Here is a 16450-nt window from a genome sequence, read left to right as displayed (position 1 = left end):
TTTTCTACCACAACACAGTTTCAAGATTAGAGTTTTTGTATACAGTGGCTATATGTAGCATTCGCCTGCTTTAGTCATTGTCAGGTTTCATTTGCTTACTAGAAATGGAATTATATGATATTTTTTTATCACCGATCAAAATAATTATCTGAAACAACACTGTGTGGGTTATGTAATAGGGTCCGAGTTTGCCGGAAGTGCAGGATGCCGGCTGATCTCGGAATTTTTTTTTAAGCGGCAATCATTTACAAGGCAAAACCATGCTTGATTATGATTATAAAAACATCTATAAACCAATTCACAAAAAATTATTGTATATAATTTTATGCACCATGTGCTGCTGCTTAAGGTGAGGTAGCCACCTGATAACTTATCTCTAGGTAAGTTCATTAAAGAAATGAAGCAGTGCAAATCTTACATCAGTTAAACGATGCGAGATCACATATGGATTTATTAAAAGTATCTAAAATAATTGCACATTTCTGCATAATAAAAAACACATGGTATAAAAAATGAAAGCGCTAGTAAAAATCGTACTAGATGTGGAAGGATCATTAATAAGAGCCTCTGATGAAGCTGTGGTTAACAGAGAAACGTGTGAAACTTGTTAGAAATATAAGCTGAGTTGGAAAGTGCTGAAGCATACAGATAGATCTGTAGTGAAGTATATTGGAAGCTATCCAGTCCTCACTGGTATTAGGAGGACCATACACGTTGTTCCATGCAGACCCTGTGTAAACAGAAAATCATTCGCTGTGGGTTCCATGCCCTGTGCTTGCAAATTAACATTCCGCGCACTTCATGTGACATTTTCATGGTCCTGATTCCCTTGCAGCTCAATCAGAAATGGCAAGTTGCATACGTTGCAGGTTAATTCTGCTGAGTGCGACCTGCGTGAAGTGCATAAGTTAGATAATCACCCTGAATCCCAGAAAATGTACAAAAAAGATTGCAGAACAGTGTAGAAGGCTGTTAGTGGCTATAAGGTAGGTTTTGGAGACAGTTAAGTAGTGCCAAGTGGTAGATTTTTAGCAACTTTTACAAATGATAAAAGTAAGTCAATGTGTATGTTGGCAAATAATCCTGAATAATCCGAACGCAATGGGCCAGGAGAACGACGTAGGCATCCTGACCGTAAGTATAACCACCATGTTAGGCTTAGGGATGGGAGATGGGGATTAGGTTTAGGCACCAGGCAGGGGGTTAGGGCTAGGCGGAGGGGATGTTAGGGTTAGGCAGCAGGGAGGGAGGGTTAAGGTAAGGCTGCAGGAACAGGGGTTAGGATTAGGCACCTCTGCTTGGGGAAGTTAATGTTAGGCACTAAGGGGGGGGGGGGGGGGGGGTAGGGGTAGGCTGCCAGAAGGGAGCTTTAGGGTTATGGGGTGGGGAGAGGGGCGATCGCCCCTTACTTACCCCTGTCTGTGTTTCATCAGTGGGATCCCAGCATCGGGATTACAATCACCGGGATCTCATCCTGATTACCAAATAGACATGTCTATAGTATTATGGAGATACATGAAAGTATCTCTATAGTGAGTTTTCAATGTGTATATACAAGTTTGTTAAACGTTTGAAAAAAACAAAACAAAACAAAAACGCTTCCAATTCAAATCTCCAAGTGCAGAAACCCTTTCCCATTAATACAACCCCACATACTGTACATGTTCCACATCATTTAACCCATTTCCTGCTTTTAGAGACTATCTATAAACTACCTTATTATTTAATAGCAGGGTCTGCACTGCATCTTCTCCTTTAAAATAAGTATTCCCTACTTTTCACCTAGTCTGGAGCTGCAAACAGAAATCCATCTTAACTCCAATTGGGACCTGCATTAGCTTATGCAGATTTCTCATTGAATAGCAAAACATGGCAGCTGTTATGATTTAAAAATTTCTGTTTACCATCCTTTCCTATGCAACATGATGGATCTCAAGTAATATCACAAAGCAAAATTGTTCACAATTGCAGCGCCTGATGTGCAAAGCAGCAACCTTTGTCACAAGGGGCAGCGAAAGGTGTTTATACCAAGTATTAATACTAGAGGGTGTTGTGCCCGAGTTTACATATCTTGTCTATATTACATATTTTACCATCTATATGTTTTGTATTTTTTTCCTTGAATATTAAAGGTTACATTCCCCTAATGAGCGTGGGTTAGCCCTATCTTATTTTTACAAGCATAAAGCTGATTTTTGAGCCTTTCAAAACACGGACTTCTCTACCTGGGGCCCACCAGTCTTTAAGGATCATAGATATCCTTGGCTCATTGAAAAGAAATTATGTTGCTGTTGTTTTCATGTTTAATTGTTCTTTGTCTTGCACACCAAATTTGAGGACCGCAATGGTCTCTGTGTAATAATGATAGTCTTCTTGGAGAAGTGGGTCACTAATGTGTCTCTCTGTGCCCCCAACATCAGGGTTGTTTGTCTCCAATTCAGAAAGGTAGACTAGGTCACCTTATTATTTTTGGTAACTTTAATCTGGTTCCCTATCTCAAATGATATAAATCCTTCCAGGTGTCTCATACCTCTATTTACACGTGTGTGTGTGTGTGTGTGTGTGTGTGTGTGTGTGTGTGTGTGTGTGTGTGTTGTGTGTGTGTGTGTGTTGTGTGTGTATATGGTTGTATATGTACTTTGTTTGTGTTTTAATAATTGTATGTTATTATCTTCTAATCTTCCTCCATACAGATCAACCAGCGCTGTCCTATATAACTCCAGATAATCCAACAGCAACAAGCTTTGACAGTTTACTCACAGAGTTTGGTGGGAATGAGTTCAACACTGAAAATGGTGCACAAAATGCAGTTGGTTCAGCTGCCGCGCGTAACGCTACAAGATATGAGGTACTTGTTGTCTTGCTGTTGTAGAATATGATTAGAAGCTCATTGCCTGCTATCTCGATGGTGGTGCTAAATGCTTATCAGTGACTAAGTAATAATAAATCTGTTCCCCATTCCATTTAATGCAGTTGAAATTATTTATTGAAAGCTATATTCCATTGACTATTCTAGCAGAATGACAGTTGAAGCACCATTTATATATACCTATTTTCACCACATCAGTATGTAAGTAATGTACCAGCATTAGGTTTTTCATTAGATTAGCATGGATTTAGGTAGACCTATCAGTTTTTGAGCTTTCTTTCAGTAGGCTAAGTGCTAAATCAACCAGGAGTACTTGTACCTCAGAGTACTTGCATGCGGCATCTCTTGAGCAATTAGGGAAAAACATTGGCAGATTGTTTTAAAACAAAAATAGGGATCACTGCTGCGTATTTGTAGAACAGAGGGAGACATGTTAAAACTGGAGGGAGAAAGGCTGAAAGGTTACATACTGTAGGTGACATAAGGATGTAACAGAAAAGCTGTCTAATCAATGGAATAGTCTCTCTGTAGTTGCGGTTAAGTCCTATATAACACAATATGCCAAGAATATAAAAAATAAACAACAATAAATAAAGCGTCCCCAAAATAAACACACACGAGGGCAAAAAATAAATAAAAAAATGAACCTTCCAGCAAAGTGTGGAGGTTTAGTCACTTGGCACTAGGGAGGCCAATCCCGGGATCGGCGGGATCCCGGGATTTAGGCCCAAAAACGGCCGGGATTCAATCCCGGGGATTGAGGGATCAGCGTTGAGCGTCCTCGGGACGCTCAGACGCTGCCCGGCTCCCTCCTCCTGTCTCCCCCTGCGCAGCGTGACCTGTGACTGTGGCTGCGCTTTCAGCAGCCGCCGAGCCGGAAAGTACGGCGGTCTTCACCCGCCGCCTCCTCCCGGCTCATCCTGCACTCACCCGCTACCTCGTCCCGGCTCATCCTGCACTCACCCGCTGCCTCCTCCCGGCTCCCCTACACTCACCCGCCGTCTCCCCTACACTCACCCGCCGGCTCCGCTGCACTCACCCGCCGGCTCCTCCTCACCCGCTACCTGGCTGTGCAGGTTGTACAGGTTTTTTATGTCTGCAGGGCGGGAGGGGCGGGGCGTGGGGGGAGGCCGGACACAGTCTAAAGCCAATCCCGGGAATCCCGGGATTGACCATTTTTCAATCCCGATACCCGGGATTGATAAAATGGCCCGGGATTGGCTTCCCTACTTGACACTCCACACATCTGTGTTTGAGTACTTAGGGTGTTTACACACGGAACGATTCAGCAAACGATATGGGCGTTCCTGAGTAAACAGAAAGACCAATCATTCATAAGATAACAATGCCAATGCGCGCACCCGCGGGCCACTAGCGATAACTACAGATCTTTTGTACATGCAAGAAGATCTGAGGCTGTTGCTAGCCATGCCATGTTGCCGCATTATGACCGCTCCCATAGGAAGTGAATTACATTGAGTGTATGTCGGAACAATAGTCAGCAATGCTATTAGACACTAAGCTCACATTAGTCTTTTGTAGGGGTCATGTTGAATGCTGAGGATCAAACCTTGCTGCGTGTGGGGTGGTGCAGGCCAGTTAGAGTGCCCTATATCATAGTACTATGGCATACCTCCCAACATGACCCTCTACAGGAGGAACAGAATGCTCTGTTCCTGGACTTCCCTCTAAATGTATGATTACCATAACCTCTGTTGAACAGGTTAATCGAAAAGAAAATGAAGAGGGAAGTCCAGGAGCAGAGCATTCTGTTCCTCCTGGAGAGGGTCATGTTGGGAGGTATGCTATGCCTAGCTATGGACACTAGAATGACTGTGAGGCTGGGAGGCCAAATGGAAGAGGACTTTTACACTGGCTGCTCGTGGTTGGAACTGCTAGTTTTTTGTTGGGAATGAATGCAGATAACTGCGAGTAGGATACTGAAACAGTAGCTGTTATACTGCGAGTTGTCAGAGAATGACAGAAGCAGCAAATGATTATGCAGGAGATGATGCTACAGACTGCCTGCGGGTGGCAGGAGCACCATTAAGCAGCATGGGAGATAGCAGAAGGGGGTGGTCTTCTGTTTGCCGGCGGTCGGGCTCCCGGCGCTCAGTATACCGGCGCCGGGAGCCCGACAGCCGGAATACCGACAATTATTTTCCCTCGTGGGGGTCCACGACCCCCATAGAGGTAGAATAAAATAGTGTGGCGCGCGTAGCGCGCCACCGTGCCCGTAGCGTGGCAAGCGCAGCGAGCCCGCAAGGGGCTCATTTGCGCTCGCCAAGCTGTCGGTAAGCCGGCGGTCGGGCTCCCGGCGCCGGGATGCTGGTCGCCGGGAGCCCGACCGCCGGCCAGCCGTAGTGAACCCGATAATGACAGGGGCGCTCACCTGGCACACACTGTCGTAGTAATACATGGGGGGAAGCTGTATCAGCACATATAACATGCGCAGATACCACTCCCCCCCCCCACATCGCCGCTTTGTACATCTACCCCAGAGTGCCTTGGCTCTTAGGTTCCTGTATTTCTGTGATTCAAGTTCTCCAGTGTTGTTCAAGCTCACTGTATTTCCTCATTTCCAGTGTTGTTCCAGAGCACTATGCTCACTGTTATCTTTTAGATAGCATGCCGATATGCAGGGCAATGCAAGGACGGTCAGTTGCACTGACTGTTCCAACACCTGCAGCTGTTGATTTCAGCAGCTGCAGGTTTCGATGCACATACACCACAGCCAGGAACAGCACTGTCCCTGGCTGCGGTAGCTGCCAGCCCACCGGGCTGCATGTGAGATCTTGCGAGAGTAGCGAAAGCTCGCACATGCGCATTGGAGCCGGCCAGGGGAGAGTCACAGGGCATCTCTACTAAGCTATTGCTCAGTGGGCTCCAGCAGCGATCAGCAGGGGGGAGTTTTCACTCCCCACTTTAGCATCTGAGATGTTAATACATTTCTGTGCTTCTGCTTCCTGCTTTGCCTCTGTAATGCCTTGGGCAATGTTCTACTGGGAAACCCTGGGTCCAGTCATTCATGTGGATGTTAATTTGATGTGTTCTACCTACCTGAATATTTAGGTAATCCTTTTGTGGCAACGGTATTCTCTGATGCCAGTGGCCTCTATCAGCAGAATAATCTGCCTGCCACACTGCATGGATTGTTTGAGGAACATGATGTGAGTTCATAGTTTTGCCCTGGCCTCCAAATTCACCAGATCTCAATCTAATTAAGCTGCGTGATCCAGTCACCCAGCAATGTTGGCCTGGGGTCAGTGGGTTGTGTTAGTGTCGACAGAAAACATAAGGAAAGTTTTATGTGTGAACTGTATAAACTTAAAGGAGTTAAAGGATGTACTTGTAATGTCCTGGTACCAAATACCAAAAGACACCTTCAGAGTCCATTCCTCAGTGAGTCAGTGGCGCACAGAGGGGTAATGGCATATTAGGCATGTGGTCATAATGTTTTGACTCTTCAGTCAATGTAGCAATGTCCACTCATCTGTAAAGCATTATAATAGGATAATAGGAATGGGGTCCTTGGGACACTTGCGGGGGTGCCTAGGACTGGTGGTCCAGGACCAAGTCAAATTATTTACGGTCAATGTAAAAGGCAAAACCATGTCCATAATAATATATGTGAGAACAAACGGGAGCAAATCTTGTCCCTCACCACACAAGTGTACCTAAGGATGATTATATAAAAATAATTTACTTAAGTTAATGTTTCTTTCTAAATTACTCAATAAGAAACCTTTAACCTAGGGGTGCCGTGAATAAAATTGTGACACTCTAGGGCTCTGTGATTCAAAAAAGTTTGAGAACCACTGGCTATGGGGCTGCGTACTGCAGGTGTGGTGTTTCCATTTTGAAACCTTGTGGTATTTTGAAACCTTGTGGTATTTACATTTGGAAAGAAATGATATGAGGAAATAAGACTTTTCATTGACCTATACTGTACATATGGGGGGAGGGGTGACAAGCATTTGATTATCACATTGGAGGATTACAAAATTGGGAATAAAGTGCAACGGTAAATTCCTTCTTATAATGCAGGATTCTTTCTGGATGTCAAAAGGGATTTAGGGCCTTATTCAGAGCTGAACGCAGCCGCTGCGTTTGTTTGCTCTGAAGGCTGGTGTTTTGCCGTCTGCACAGACTGGATGCAATAGTGCCATGATTGACAAATGACAGCCGCCTGTGGGCGGCGGGCGGCCGATGATGTTTCCTGCGATAGGAATGGATATGGCGGTGGTGGATAATGGCGGTGGTGCCCCTGCATAGCTACGTAGGCAAGGCTCAACCTCTATTCAATGTAGTTGCATCGCGGAGCATTGCCTCACATGCTGGTGGTCTTGCCTTGTGCTGGGCGGCCCCCAGCATGTGAGTGGTATGGTCGCGGATTTTTCTGCGACAGCAAAATCTGCAACCATCTCTGGATAACCCCCTTAGGCAGCACAGCTCTCTGTTGTCTTCCACATGGTGTCCCATAAAAGTTATTATGCCAGTCAGTCATTGTTCTATATGATATGGCTTATGTGAAGTTTATTTATCAAATAAGTCATGGAAAAGATAATGCACTAGATAATGCTTTTGACATTAACGTCATCTACTGCAACAGGGTATGGCATAATCGGGAGCGATTTTGGATGCAAGGTGAATTTGTTTCATATTTTCTGATGTTTCTGCAGTTAAAATGCCAGCTTTCGGGATCTCGGTGTTCAGGATACCGACAATACTGACAGCCGGAATCCCGGCGCACCAGGGATATTCCCACTCGTGGGTGTCCACGACACCCATAGAGTGGGAGTAAATCCTGTGGCAAGCGCAGCGAACCACCGAGCCCGCAAGGGGACTCTTGGCACTCGCCCCCTTGCTGGCATTCTGGGGGACTGGATGCCGCTGTCGCGATATTGACAGCCGACATCCCGTCCGCCGGTAGAGTGTATGTATTCCTTCTGATGGGCTCATTTGCAACTTCCTGTAAGTAAGCATTCAGTTTGTTGTGCTTTGGGGCATATTCAATTGTGGGTGATATTTTAAAAAATCCCGCGGTTATTTCCACAACTAATAGAAATAGAGCAAACACACTATCCGCACAGGTACCAGTATTCGTAAGTCAAACTAGAATTATTAATAAAACAAAAAACATAGGAACGCCTATAATTTACTGTTATGTGCTTCATGTATAGATTCATTACAGAAATAGAACAAATCAAATCATATCATGGACAAAAGGGTATAGATAAATTCCAAAGCAAAAGAAAGAATTCTCCTTGGTTGATGCACTTATGATAAAATATTCATTTTGTTAGGTAACTTATTAAGATTTAAATCAGATTTGATAAAACAGTCAAATACAAAAGGATAGAATAAGTGCAATAGGAGAGATATAGGGGTATATGCAATAGCGGGCGAAATCGCGGCAATTATCGCCGTTTTTTCAATTCGACCAAATTCGCCAGGTGAATTCCGGAAGGTGGCTTCCGGAATTCACCATATGCAATGAAAAACGGATTCGCCAGAGTCGCGGGCGAAAATCGGCCGATTTTGCGGATTTTACCGCGATTTTAAAAAACGGGAAAAAACGGGGAAAAACCCGAAAAAAAAATGGCGTGGGGTCCCCCCTCCAAAGCATAACCAGCCTCGGGCTCATTGAGCTGGTCCTGGTTCTAAAAATGCGGGGAAAAAATTGACAGGGGATCCCCCGTATTTTTAAAACCAGCACCGGGCTCTGCGCCTGATGCTGGTGCCAAAAATACGGGGGACAAAACGAGTAGGGGTCCCCCGTATTTTTAACACCAGCATCGGGCTCCACTAGCTGGACAGATAATGCCACAGCCGGGGGTCACTTTTATACAGTGCCCTGCGGCCGTGGCATCAAATATCCAACTAGTCACCCCTGGCCGGGGAACCCTGGGGGAGTGGGGACCCCTTCAATCAAGGGGTCCCCCCCCCCCAGCCACCCAAGGGCCAGGGGTGAAGCCCGAGGCTGTCCCCCCCCATCCAATGGGCTGCGGATGGGGGGGCTGATAGCCTTTGTGTTCAAAAAAAAAGATATTGTTTTTTCCATTAGTACTACACGTCCCAGCAAGCCTCCCCTGCAAGCTGGTACTTGGAGAACCACAAGTACCAGCATGCGGGAGAAAAACGGGCCCGCTGGTACCTGTAGTTCTAATGGAAAAAAAATACCCAAATAAAAACAGGACACAGACACCGTCGACAGTAAAACTTTATTACACACTGCCGACACACACATACTTACCTATGTTCACACGCCGACATCGGTCCTCTTCTCCATGTAGAATCCCGGGGTACCTGAAAATAAAAGATCAATTATACTCACCTCAACAGGCTCCAGAGATAAATCCACGGACTTGGCAAAAAAAGAAAACGGACACACGGACCACCGGACTGAAAGGGGTCCCATGCTGACACATGGGACCCCTCTCCCCGAATGCCGGGACATCACGTGACTCCTGTCACTGATGTCCCTTCAGCCAATCAGGAAGCGCTACTGCCGTGGCGCTCATCTGATTGGCTGGACGCCGTCTGTACTCTGACAGCGCCTCGCACAGCTCACTCCATTACTTTCAATGGTGGGAACTTAGCGGCTAGCGGTGGGGTCACCCGCCGGTCACCGCTGACCGGCGGGTGACCTCACCGCTAGCCGCTAAGTTCCCACCATTGAATATAATGGAGGGAGCTGTGCGATGCGCTGTCACAGCGATCAGCCAATCAGGTTAGCGCAACGAAGTTGCGCTTCCTGATTGGCTTAGAGACCTGTCAGTGACAACTGTCACTGACAGATCTTAATCGTGGATAGGTGTCCCATGTGTCAGCATGGGACACCTTTCAGTCCGTTTTTGGTGCGGGTAAATGCGCTTTCTTTTTTTGCCAAGTCCGTGGATTTATCTCTGGAGCCTGTTGAGGTGAGTATAATTGATCTTTTATTTTCAGGTACCCCGGGATTCTACATGGAGAAGAGGACCGATGTCGGCGTGTGAACATAGGTAAGTATGTGTGTGTCGGCAGTGTGTAATAAAGTTTTACTGTCGACGGTGTCTGTGTCCTGTTTTTATTTGGGTATTTTTTTTCCATTAGAACTACAGGTACCAGCGGGCCCGTTTTTCTCCCGCATGCTGGTACTTGTGGTTCTCCAAGTACCAGCTTGCAGGGGAGGCTTGCTGGGACTTGTAGTACTAATGGAAAAAACAATATCTTTTTTTTTTTAACACAAAGGCTATCAGCCCCCCCATCCGCAGCCCATTGGATGGGGGGGGACAGCCTCGGGCTTCACCCCTGGCCCTTGGGTGGCTGGGGGGGGGGGACCCCTTGATTGAAGGGGTCCCCATTCCCCCAGGGTTCCCCGGCCAGGGGTGACTAGTTGGATATTTGATGCCACGGCCGCAGGGCACTGTATAAAAGTGACCCCCGGCTGTGGCATTATCTGTCCAGCTAGTGGAGCCCGATGCTGGTGTTAAAAATACGGGGGACCCCTACTCGTTTTGTCCCCCGTATTTTTGGCACCAGCATCAGGCGCAGAGCCCGGTGCTGGTTTTAAAAATACGGGGGATCCCCTGTCAATTTTTTCCCCGCATTTTTAGAACCAGGACCAGCTCAATGAGCCCGAGGCTGGTTATGCTTTGGAGGGGGGACCCCACGCCATTTTTTCCCCGGATTTTACCGTTCCAGCAATAAAAAAAATAAAAAAATAAAAATATTATTTTAAAAAATATATAAATAATATTTGTGCCTCCCCCCAAAAAAAAAAAAAAACCTAATCCCTTCTAATATAAATAGATCTGCTATTCCTAAAAAAAAAAACACAAAAAAAAACATGTTTAAAAATTTTTTATTTGTTTTCACCCTCCAAAGTGTGGCGGAGTGAAAATCGCGAATTTGCTGTCTAAAAGCACTGCAGGCGAATTTCCAAACTTGAATTGAATATGCTGGAGGCGAATTGCAGCATCTGTACCATTGCAGAAAAGGCGAATTCGGAAAAAGGCGAATTGAGAAAAGGCGAATTTTGACGGGCCGTTTTTTTGCGAAAAATGACTGCACTGCATAGGCGAATTGATTTTTGGAGGCGAAAACGGCCCGGAATTCGCCTATTTTGCCAATTCGCCCGCTATTGCATATACCCCATATTGTGTAATTTAAAAAATAAACCGAACTGCCTAGAGTTCAATTAGTGACCTTAGGGCCTAATTCATCATGAGTTGTAGCTGTACTACTATTCGCACAACTACAGCTCGCTAGAATGCGGAGAACGCCCCTCCCCCTTACAAGTGCAGCAATAAGGACAATTCTTTCTTCTGCTTTGGAATTTATTCCTACAGCTCCAAGTTTCTTCCTGCAGCCGCAAAGTTTTTCCTATTCAGTTCAAGCATAGAAAATAATACGCGGTAATTTGTATATAAATTAACACTGCTTTTTTCCCGCAGCTTCAGGGCAAGTCCAGTTTTTCCTGAAATCATTATTTTAAGGGAAAATTACTTGCTTCAGAACCCCTGGACACCTCCTTCTATTGACTAATTTGGCTTTTGGAAGTTTTCAATTAGCCTAATTGGTCCAATAATTAGATTGCAGAGCATCGCAGGTGTGAGGCATGCATGTTGCCCAGGCACCGCCCTGCTGGTAGCTTCTCTAAGGGATTCTTGCTGCCTGGCTGTGGAAGGAAGGAGCATGAGTCCGTCCCTGGGAACAAGATGCTTGGATTTGCAGAAATGAGCCAGTAACATCTAGTTGCCAGGGGGGCCGCAGCCAGAGACGGGCATTACTCAGCACTCCCACAGGGGATCTGAATGTGCAGGTGGCCACAGGGAAGCGGAGCAGCAGCAGCTAGCGTCAGGGGATGAGTCCAACCGGGGGATCCTGCCCACTGATCAAGGCTCCGAGGACCCACCTGCCCCACCACCGGGTCACCAGCTTCTTCATCGATAACATTTTGATGGAGGTCAGAAGTAGGCGCCTCACAGCAGGATGAGGTATTCGAAGGCAGCTGGTGCACAGCGGCTCACACTGGGGCAGAGCCTAGGCATCACAGAGGTGTTTCTTTTTCATTGCCATCACTTTTTCCTTCTCCCCGCAGGCTTTTGCAGTAAATATTTTGCAACCATTTTTTTTTTCAATTGAATATTGCTGGGTTTCTCCAGAACCCACCTTGCATGTATGGTCCGTAAACTGCGTATGCGCCGAAGTACTGGCACTGAAGTAAACCTATCTCATGGACTGGCTCCTGTCCCTGTGTGTGCTATTAAATGCATCTGGGCAGTGTAATTGCTTACTGCAATGCGATTTTGAGCGCTATTGTCACACCCATATTGCATTGCAAATGCCATTATTGATATATGCGCCCTGTAGAATAAAGCCTGATCCAGTGGTGTATCTATTATGGGTTCAAAGTGTGCACCCATTGTATTGTCTTACTTGGCAGCTGCTCTCAACATTTTTCTGGTGATTTCTTTTGAAATCTGCTGCTAGTGTCATATTCCCAAAGAAATCACCAGACATATAGCAGATGTGCCATAAAAACAAAACCTGTTGTAGATCTGAACATTCTGCTTCTATTACTGTGTTTTGTGTATTGGTAGTTTTGGTTATGGCTGATTGGTTCAGTAGCACCAGACAGAAGTGTTCGGTTCCTCTTCTGCATACTAGATATCCTGTTTGCATGAAATGTCAGTGTCAGTCTTTACAAATGACTAGTGAAAGTGTTAGTTACAGTTATTGTAATGTGGCTGCACCCAACTCAGAATATGTGCAAATTGAATATGCTTCAAATGCAAAGAAAGTTTTGGCCTATGGGTGCCATGAAGAGAATGATGATTTTCAAAAAAGTTTAGGAACCACTGGCCAGTATAGCTACTAGCAATATATATTACACCAACAGGAACTGTAATGACATTGTATTCAAATACATATACTTTAATATTGAGTTGGTCACCCCTTTTGCAGCTATAACAGCTTCCACTCTTCCTGGAAGGCTCTCCACAAGATCTTGTGTTTCTGTGGGAATGTGTGCCCATTCATTCTGTACAGCATTTATGAGGTCAGGCACTGATGTTGGATGAGAAGGCCTGGCTCGCAATCTCCGTTCCAGTTCATCCCAAAGGTGCTCCATGGGGTTGAGGTCAGGGCTCTGTGCGGTCCGGTCATGTTTTTCCACACCAAACTCATCAAAACATGAGCCAGATGTACTAAGCCTTGAAAAGTGATATTGTACCAGCCAATCGGCTCATAACTACCATGTTACAGGCTGTGTTTGAAAAATGACTGACTGGTTAGTTTGTAATTTGTCACTCTCCACTTCAGGGTTATTATTTTCCTTTTAAACTGGTCTGTTAAGAAATTGTTGTTATATGAAAACTTAATTGCTTAGTAGCAATGCCTTACCCAATAACTTAAGACCCACTAAAATCTTGGTATTTTGGAGAAGTATGTTTGAATTTATGAAGCTGTCCCGTGTATCATGTAGAATCACCCTTTATCACTTTTCAAGACTTAGTACATCTGGCCCTAAGCCTTTATAGTCCTTGCTTTGTGCACTGGGGCACAGTCATGTTGGAATAGAAACGGGCCTTCCCCAAACTGTTGCCACAAAGTTGGAAGCATAGCATTGTCCAAAATGTCTCAGTATGCTGAAGCATTAAGATTGCCCTTCACTCATAGGCGCCGATTCCGTGGGTGCTCCTGGGCCCGAGCACCCACCGACAACAAGGAGCACCCACGGAGCCGCTGCCCCAGTAAAGCTAGCCGGCGCAGCCCCCGCAGTAGATTGGGACGCGCTGGGGGCTGCGGAAGCGCTTCCGTACCGTAGTAGTGTAAAAAAACAACAGAAAATGACAGACACTAAAGGTCACATTTGACCTCTAGCGCCTGTCTCCTCGGCAGCGGGCATTTTGAGAGGGTGTTTTTTACACTGGTATGGTACGGAAGCGCTTCCGCAGCACCCAGCGCGTCTCAATCTACTGCGGGGGCTAGCAGTAACCCTACTGATGCCCTCACCCAGCCTCCCTAACTTTACTGTGGCAACACGCAGGAATCCACTGGCAACACACAGGAGACTCCTGGCAACACGCAGGAAACCCCTGGAAACGCACAGGTGACCTTTGGCAATGCGCAGGAAATGCCTGGCAACGCACATGAAACGCCTGGCAATGCACATGAAACCCCTACCTCCTCGCAGGAGACTCCTGCGAGGATGGAACCGAGAGCATGAAACCCCTGACAATGTGCATGAAACCCTTGGCAACCAGCATGAGACCCCTGACAACAGGCATGTAATTTAAAAGTAATTTGAAGCTTTACTGTGTTTCATAATTTGTAAGTGGCATTATTGTGTGTGGGGCATAAAATGGTGTCAGGGCCATAACTGTGTGTGGCATAATGTGTAATTGGTGTTCGAGTGTGACATAACGCATAATAAGTGTTACGGTGTGTGACATAATGTGTAATAGACATTACGGTGTGTGGAATATTGCGTAATGGGCATTACGGTGTGTGGCATATTGGGTAATAGGCATTACGGTGTGTGGCATATTGTGTAATAGGCATTACGGTGTGTGGCATATTGTGTAATAGGCATTACGGTGTGTTGCATAATGTGTAATGGGCATCACGGTGGAGTGGCATAATGTGTAATGGGCATTACGGTGGTGTGGCATAATGTGTAATGGGCATTAGTCACTGCCGCGGCCATCTGTTCTTTCCCGCTGCCACCTCCCGCCGGGCACTCACCAGCAAAAACATAAATCGGCACCTTGCTTCACTGGAGAGAAGGGATGTCTAAAGGGTGTGGGTGTGCTGCTGCACTCTGTCCAAGTTATACCCTATAACAGTGGTTTCCAAACTTTTTTGAATCACGGCGCCCTAGAGTATGAGAATTTTTTTTTCACGGCACCCCTGGGCCAAAAGTTTCTTATTGAGAAATTTAGAAAGAAATATTAAATTAAGTAAATTGTATTTATATGTCATCCTTAGGCTCAATTGTGTGGTGAGGGACAAGATTTGCTTCTGTTTGTCCCCATATTTTATGACTGACAGCTACTAACACTGGTTTTGCCTATTGTATTGACCATAAATAATTTGAATTGGTCCTGGACCACCAATCCAAGGCACCCCTGCAAGTGTCCCGATGCACCCTAGGGAGCCACGGCACACAGTTTGGGAACCACTGCCCTATAACCATAAATGAAACTACAAAAAATGTGGGGGTGACAGAAAATTGCGCGCTAGGGTTCAGAGTGATAGAAACCTGGACGATACAGCACCCTGTGTCTAGGTACAAAATAAGATGTTACTTCCCTTATTGCAGGTGTCTTGATACTTTATATTATATATGTATATATGCTCCTATATGTCAAACGTCACAGGATATGTGGAAGAAAGAAATAATATCCCACATGGTGTATTAATGTTCCAACAAATAAGTTCATATATATATTAGGAGCTGCATGCACATGCTTAAAAATGTATGCACGGATACAGTAAAAAATGGAGGCTTTACCAGATTGGTATGCAATCCAACCATGTAGAATGGAGTCTTAAATCTCTGTTGCGTGCCCACTCCAATATTTCAAATGTCAATCAGAGTCCGCTCTGGCCCCGAACACCAAGAAACCATCGCAGCAGCTAAGTAAGTCCTGGGCAGTGCAGAGACTGCACAAACTGGTGTTTGTGCAGCTCTGCTACAAATGCGATCGCACACCTGCACACACCAGATACCCTCCCCCTGTAGGTGGCGACTATCTGATCGCAGGGATGCAAAAAACGCACCAAGCGATCAGGTCTGAATTACCCCCACAGTCCAGAGCGGTGCAGAGAACAGGGGTATCCAAAGTAGGACTGCAGCAAAGAAGGCTAATAAGATATTAGCATGCATAAAACGGGGTATTGATGCTAGGGATGAGAGTATTATACTCCCGTTATATAAATCACTAGTGAGGCCACACCTTGAATACTGTGTACAATTCTGGGCACCGTACTACAAAAAGGATATCCTGGAGCTTGAAAAGGTACAGAGGAGGGCGACCAAACTAATTAAGGGCATGGAGACGATGGAATACAAGGAAAGGCTTGAAAGACTAGGCATGTTTACATTGGAAAAGTGGAGACTAAGAGGGGATATGATCAACATCTACAAATATATAAGGGGACAATACACAGAGCTTGCGCGGCACCTGTTTTTGGTTAGATCAACACAGAGGACTCGTGGACACTCGCTCAGGTTAGAGGAGAGGAGATTCCGCACAGTACGGCGTAAAGGCTTTTTCACGGTAAGGACAATACATGTTTGGAATTCCCTGCCCGAGGGAGTTGTAATGGCAGAATCTGTCAACACCTTTAAGAATGGGTTAGATAAATTCCTAATGGATAAGGATATCCAGGGGTATGGTGCATAGTCATGCATTATAGTTACTATAAATACGGATAAAATGTAACGGCTGACAGCAGCATCAGTCAGAAATTTTAGTCAAATCATCATGCATAGGAGACCACAAATAGGTTGAACTCGATGGACAATTGTCTTTTTTCAACCTCAGATACTATGTTACTATGTATGTACATTAATCCCCAGGGGCCCCA

The 16450-nt window shown here is 45.6% G+C and overlaps 1 protein-coding gene across 2 annotated transcripts in view; it reads left to right on the top strand.

The window, feature by feature from the left end:
• The window catches only part of TCTN1 (tectonic family member 1), a 225807-nt gene that overhangs the window by 103071 nt on the left and 106286 nt on the right, over positions 1-16450 (top strand). For both annotated transcript variants that reach the window (XM_063964399.1, XM_063964398.1), the window contains exon 4: positions 2694-2848. In XM_063964399.1, coding sequence (XP_063820469.1) covers positions 2694-2848 — 155 coding nt within the window. The remainder of the gene's footprint in view (positions 1-2693; positions 2849-16450) is intronic.

Source organism: Pseudophryne corroboree, chromosome 1 (assembly GCF_028390025.1).
Source record: "Pseudophryne corroboree isolate aPseCor3 chromosome 1, aPseCor3.hap2, whole genome shotgun sequence".
NCBI classification, from domain to species: Eukaryota; Metazoa; Chordata; class Amphibia; order Anura; family Myobatrachidae; genus Pseudophryne; species Pseudophryne corroboree.
Note: the sequence above shows the minus strand (reverse complement) of the source record. Positions and strands in the feature narration are given on the sequence as shown.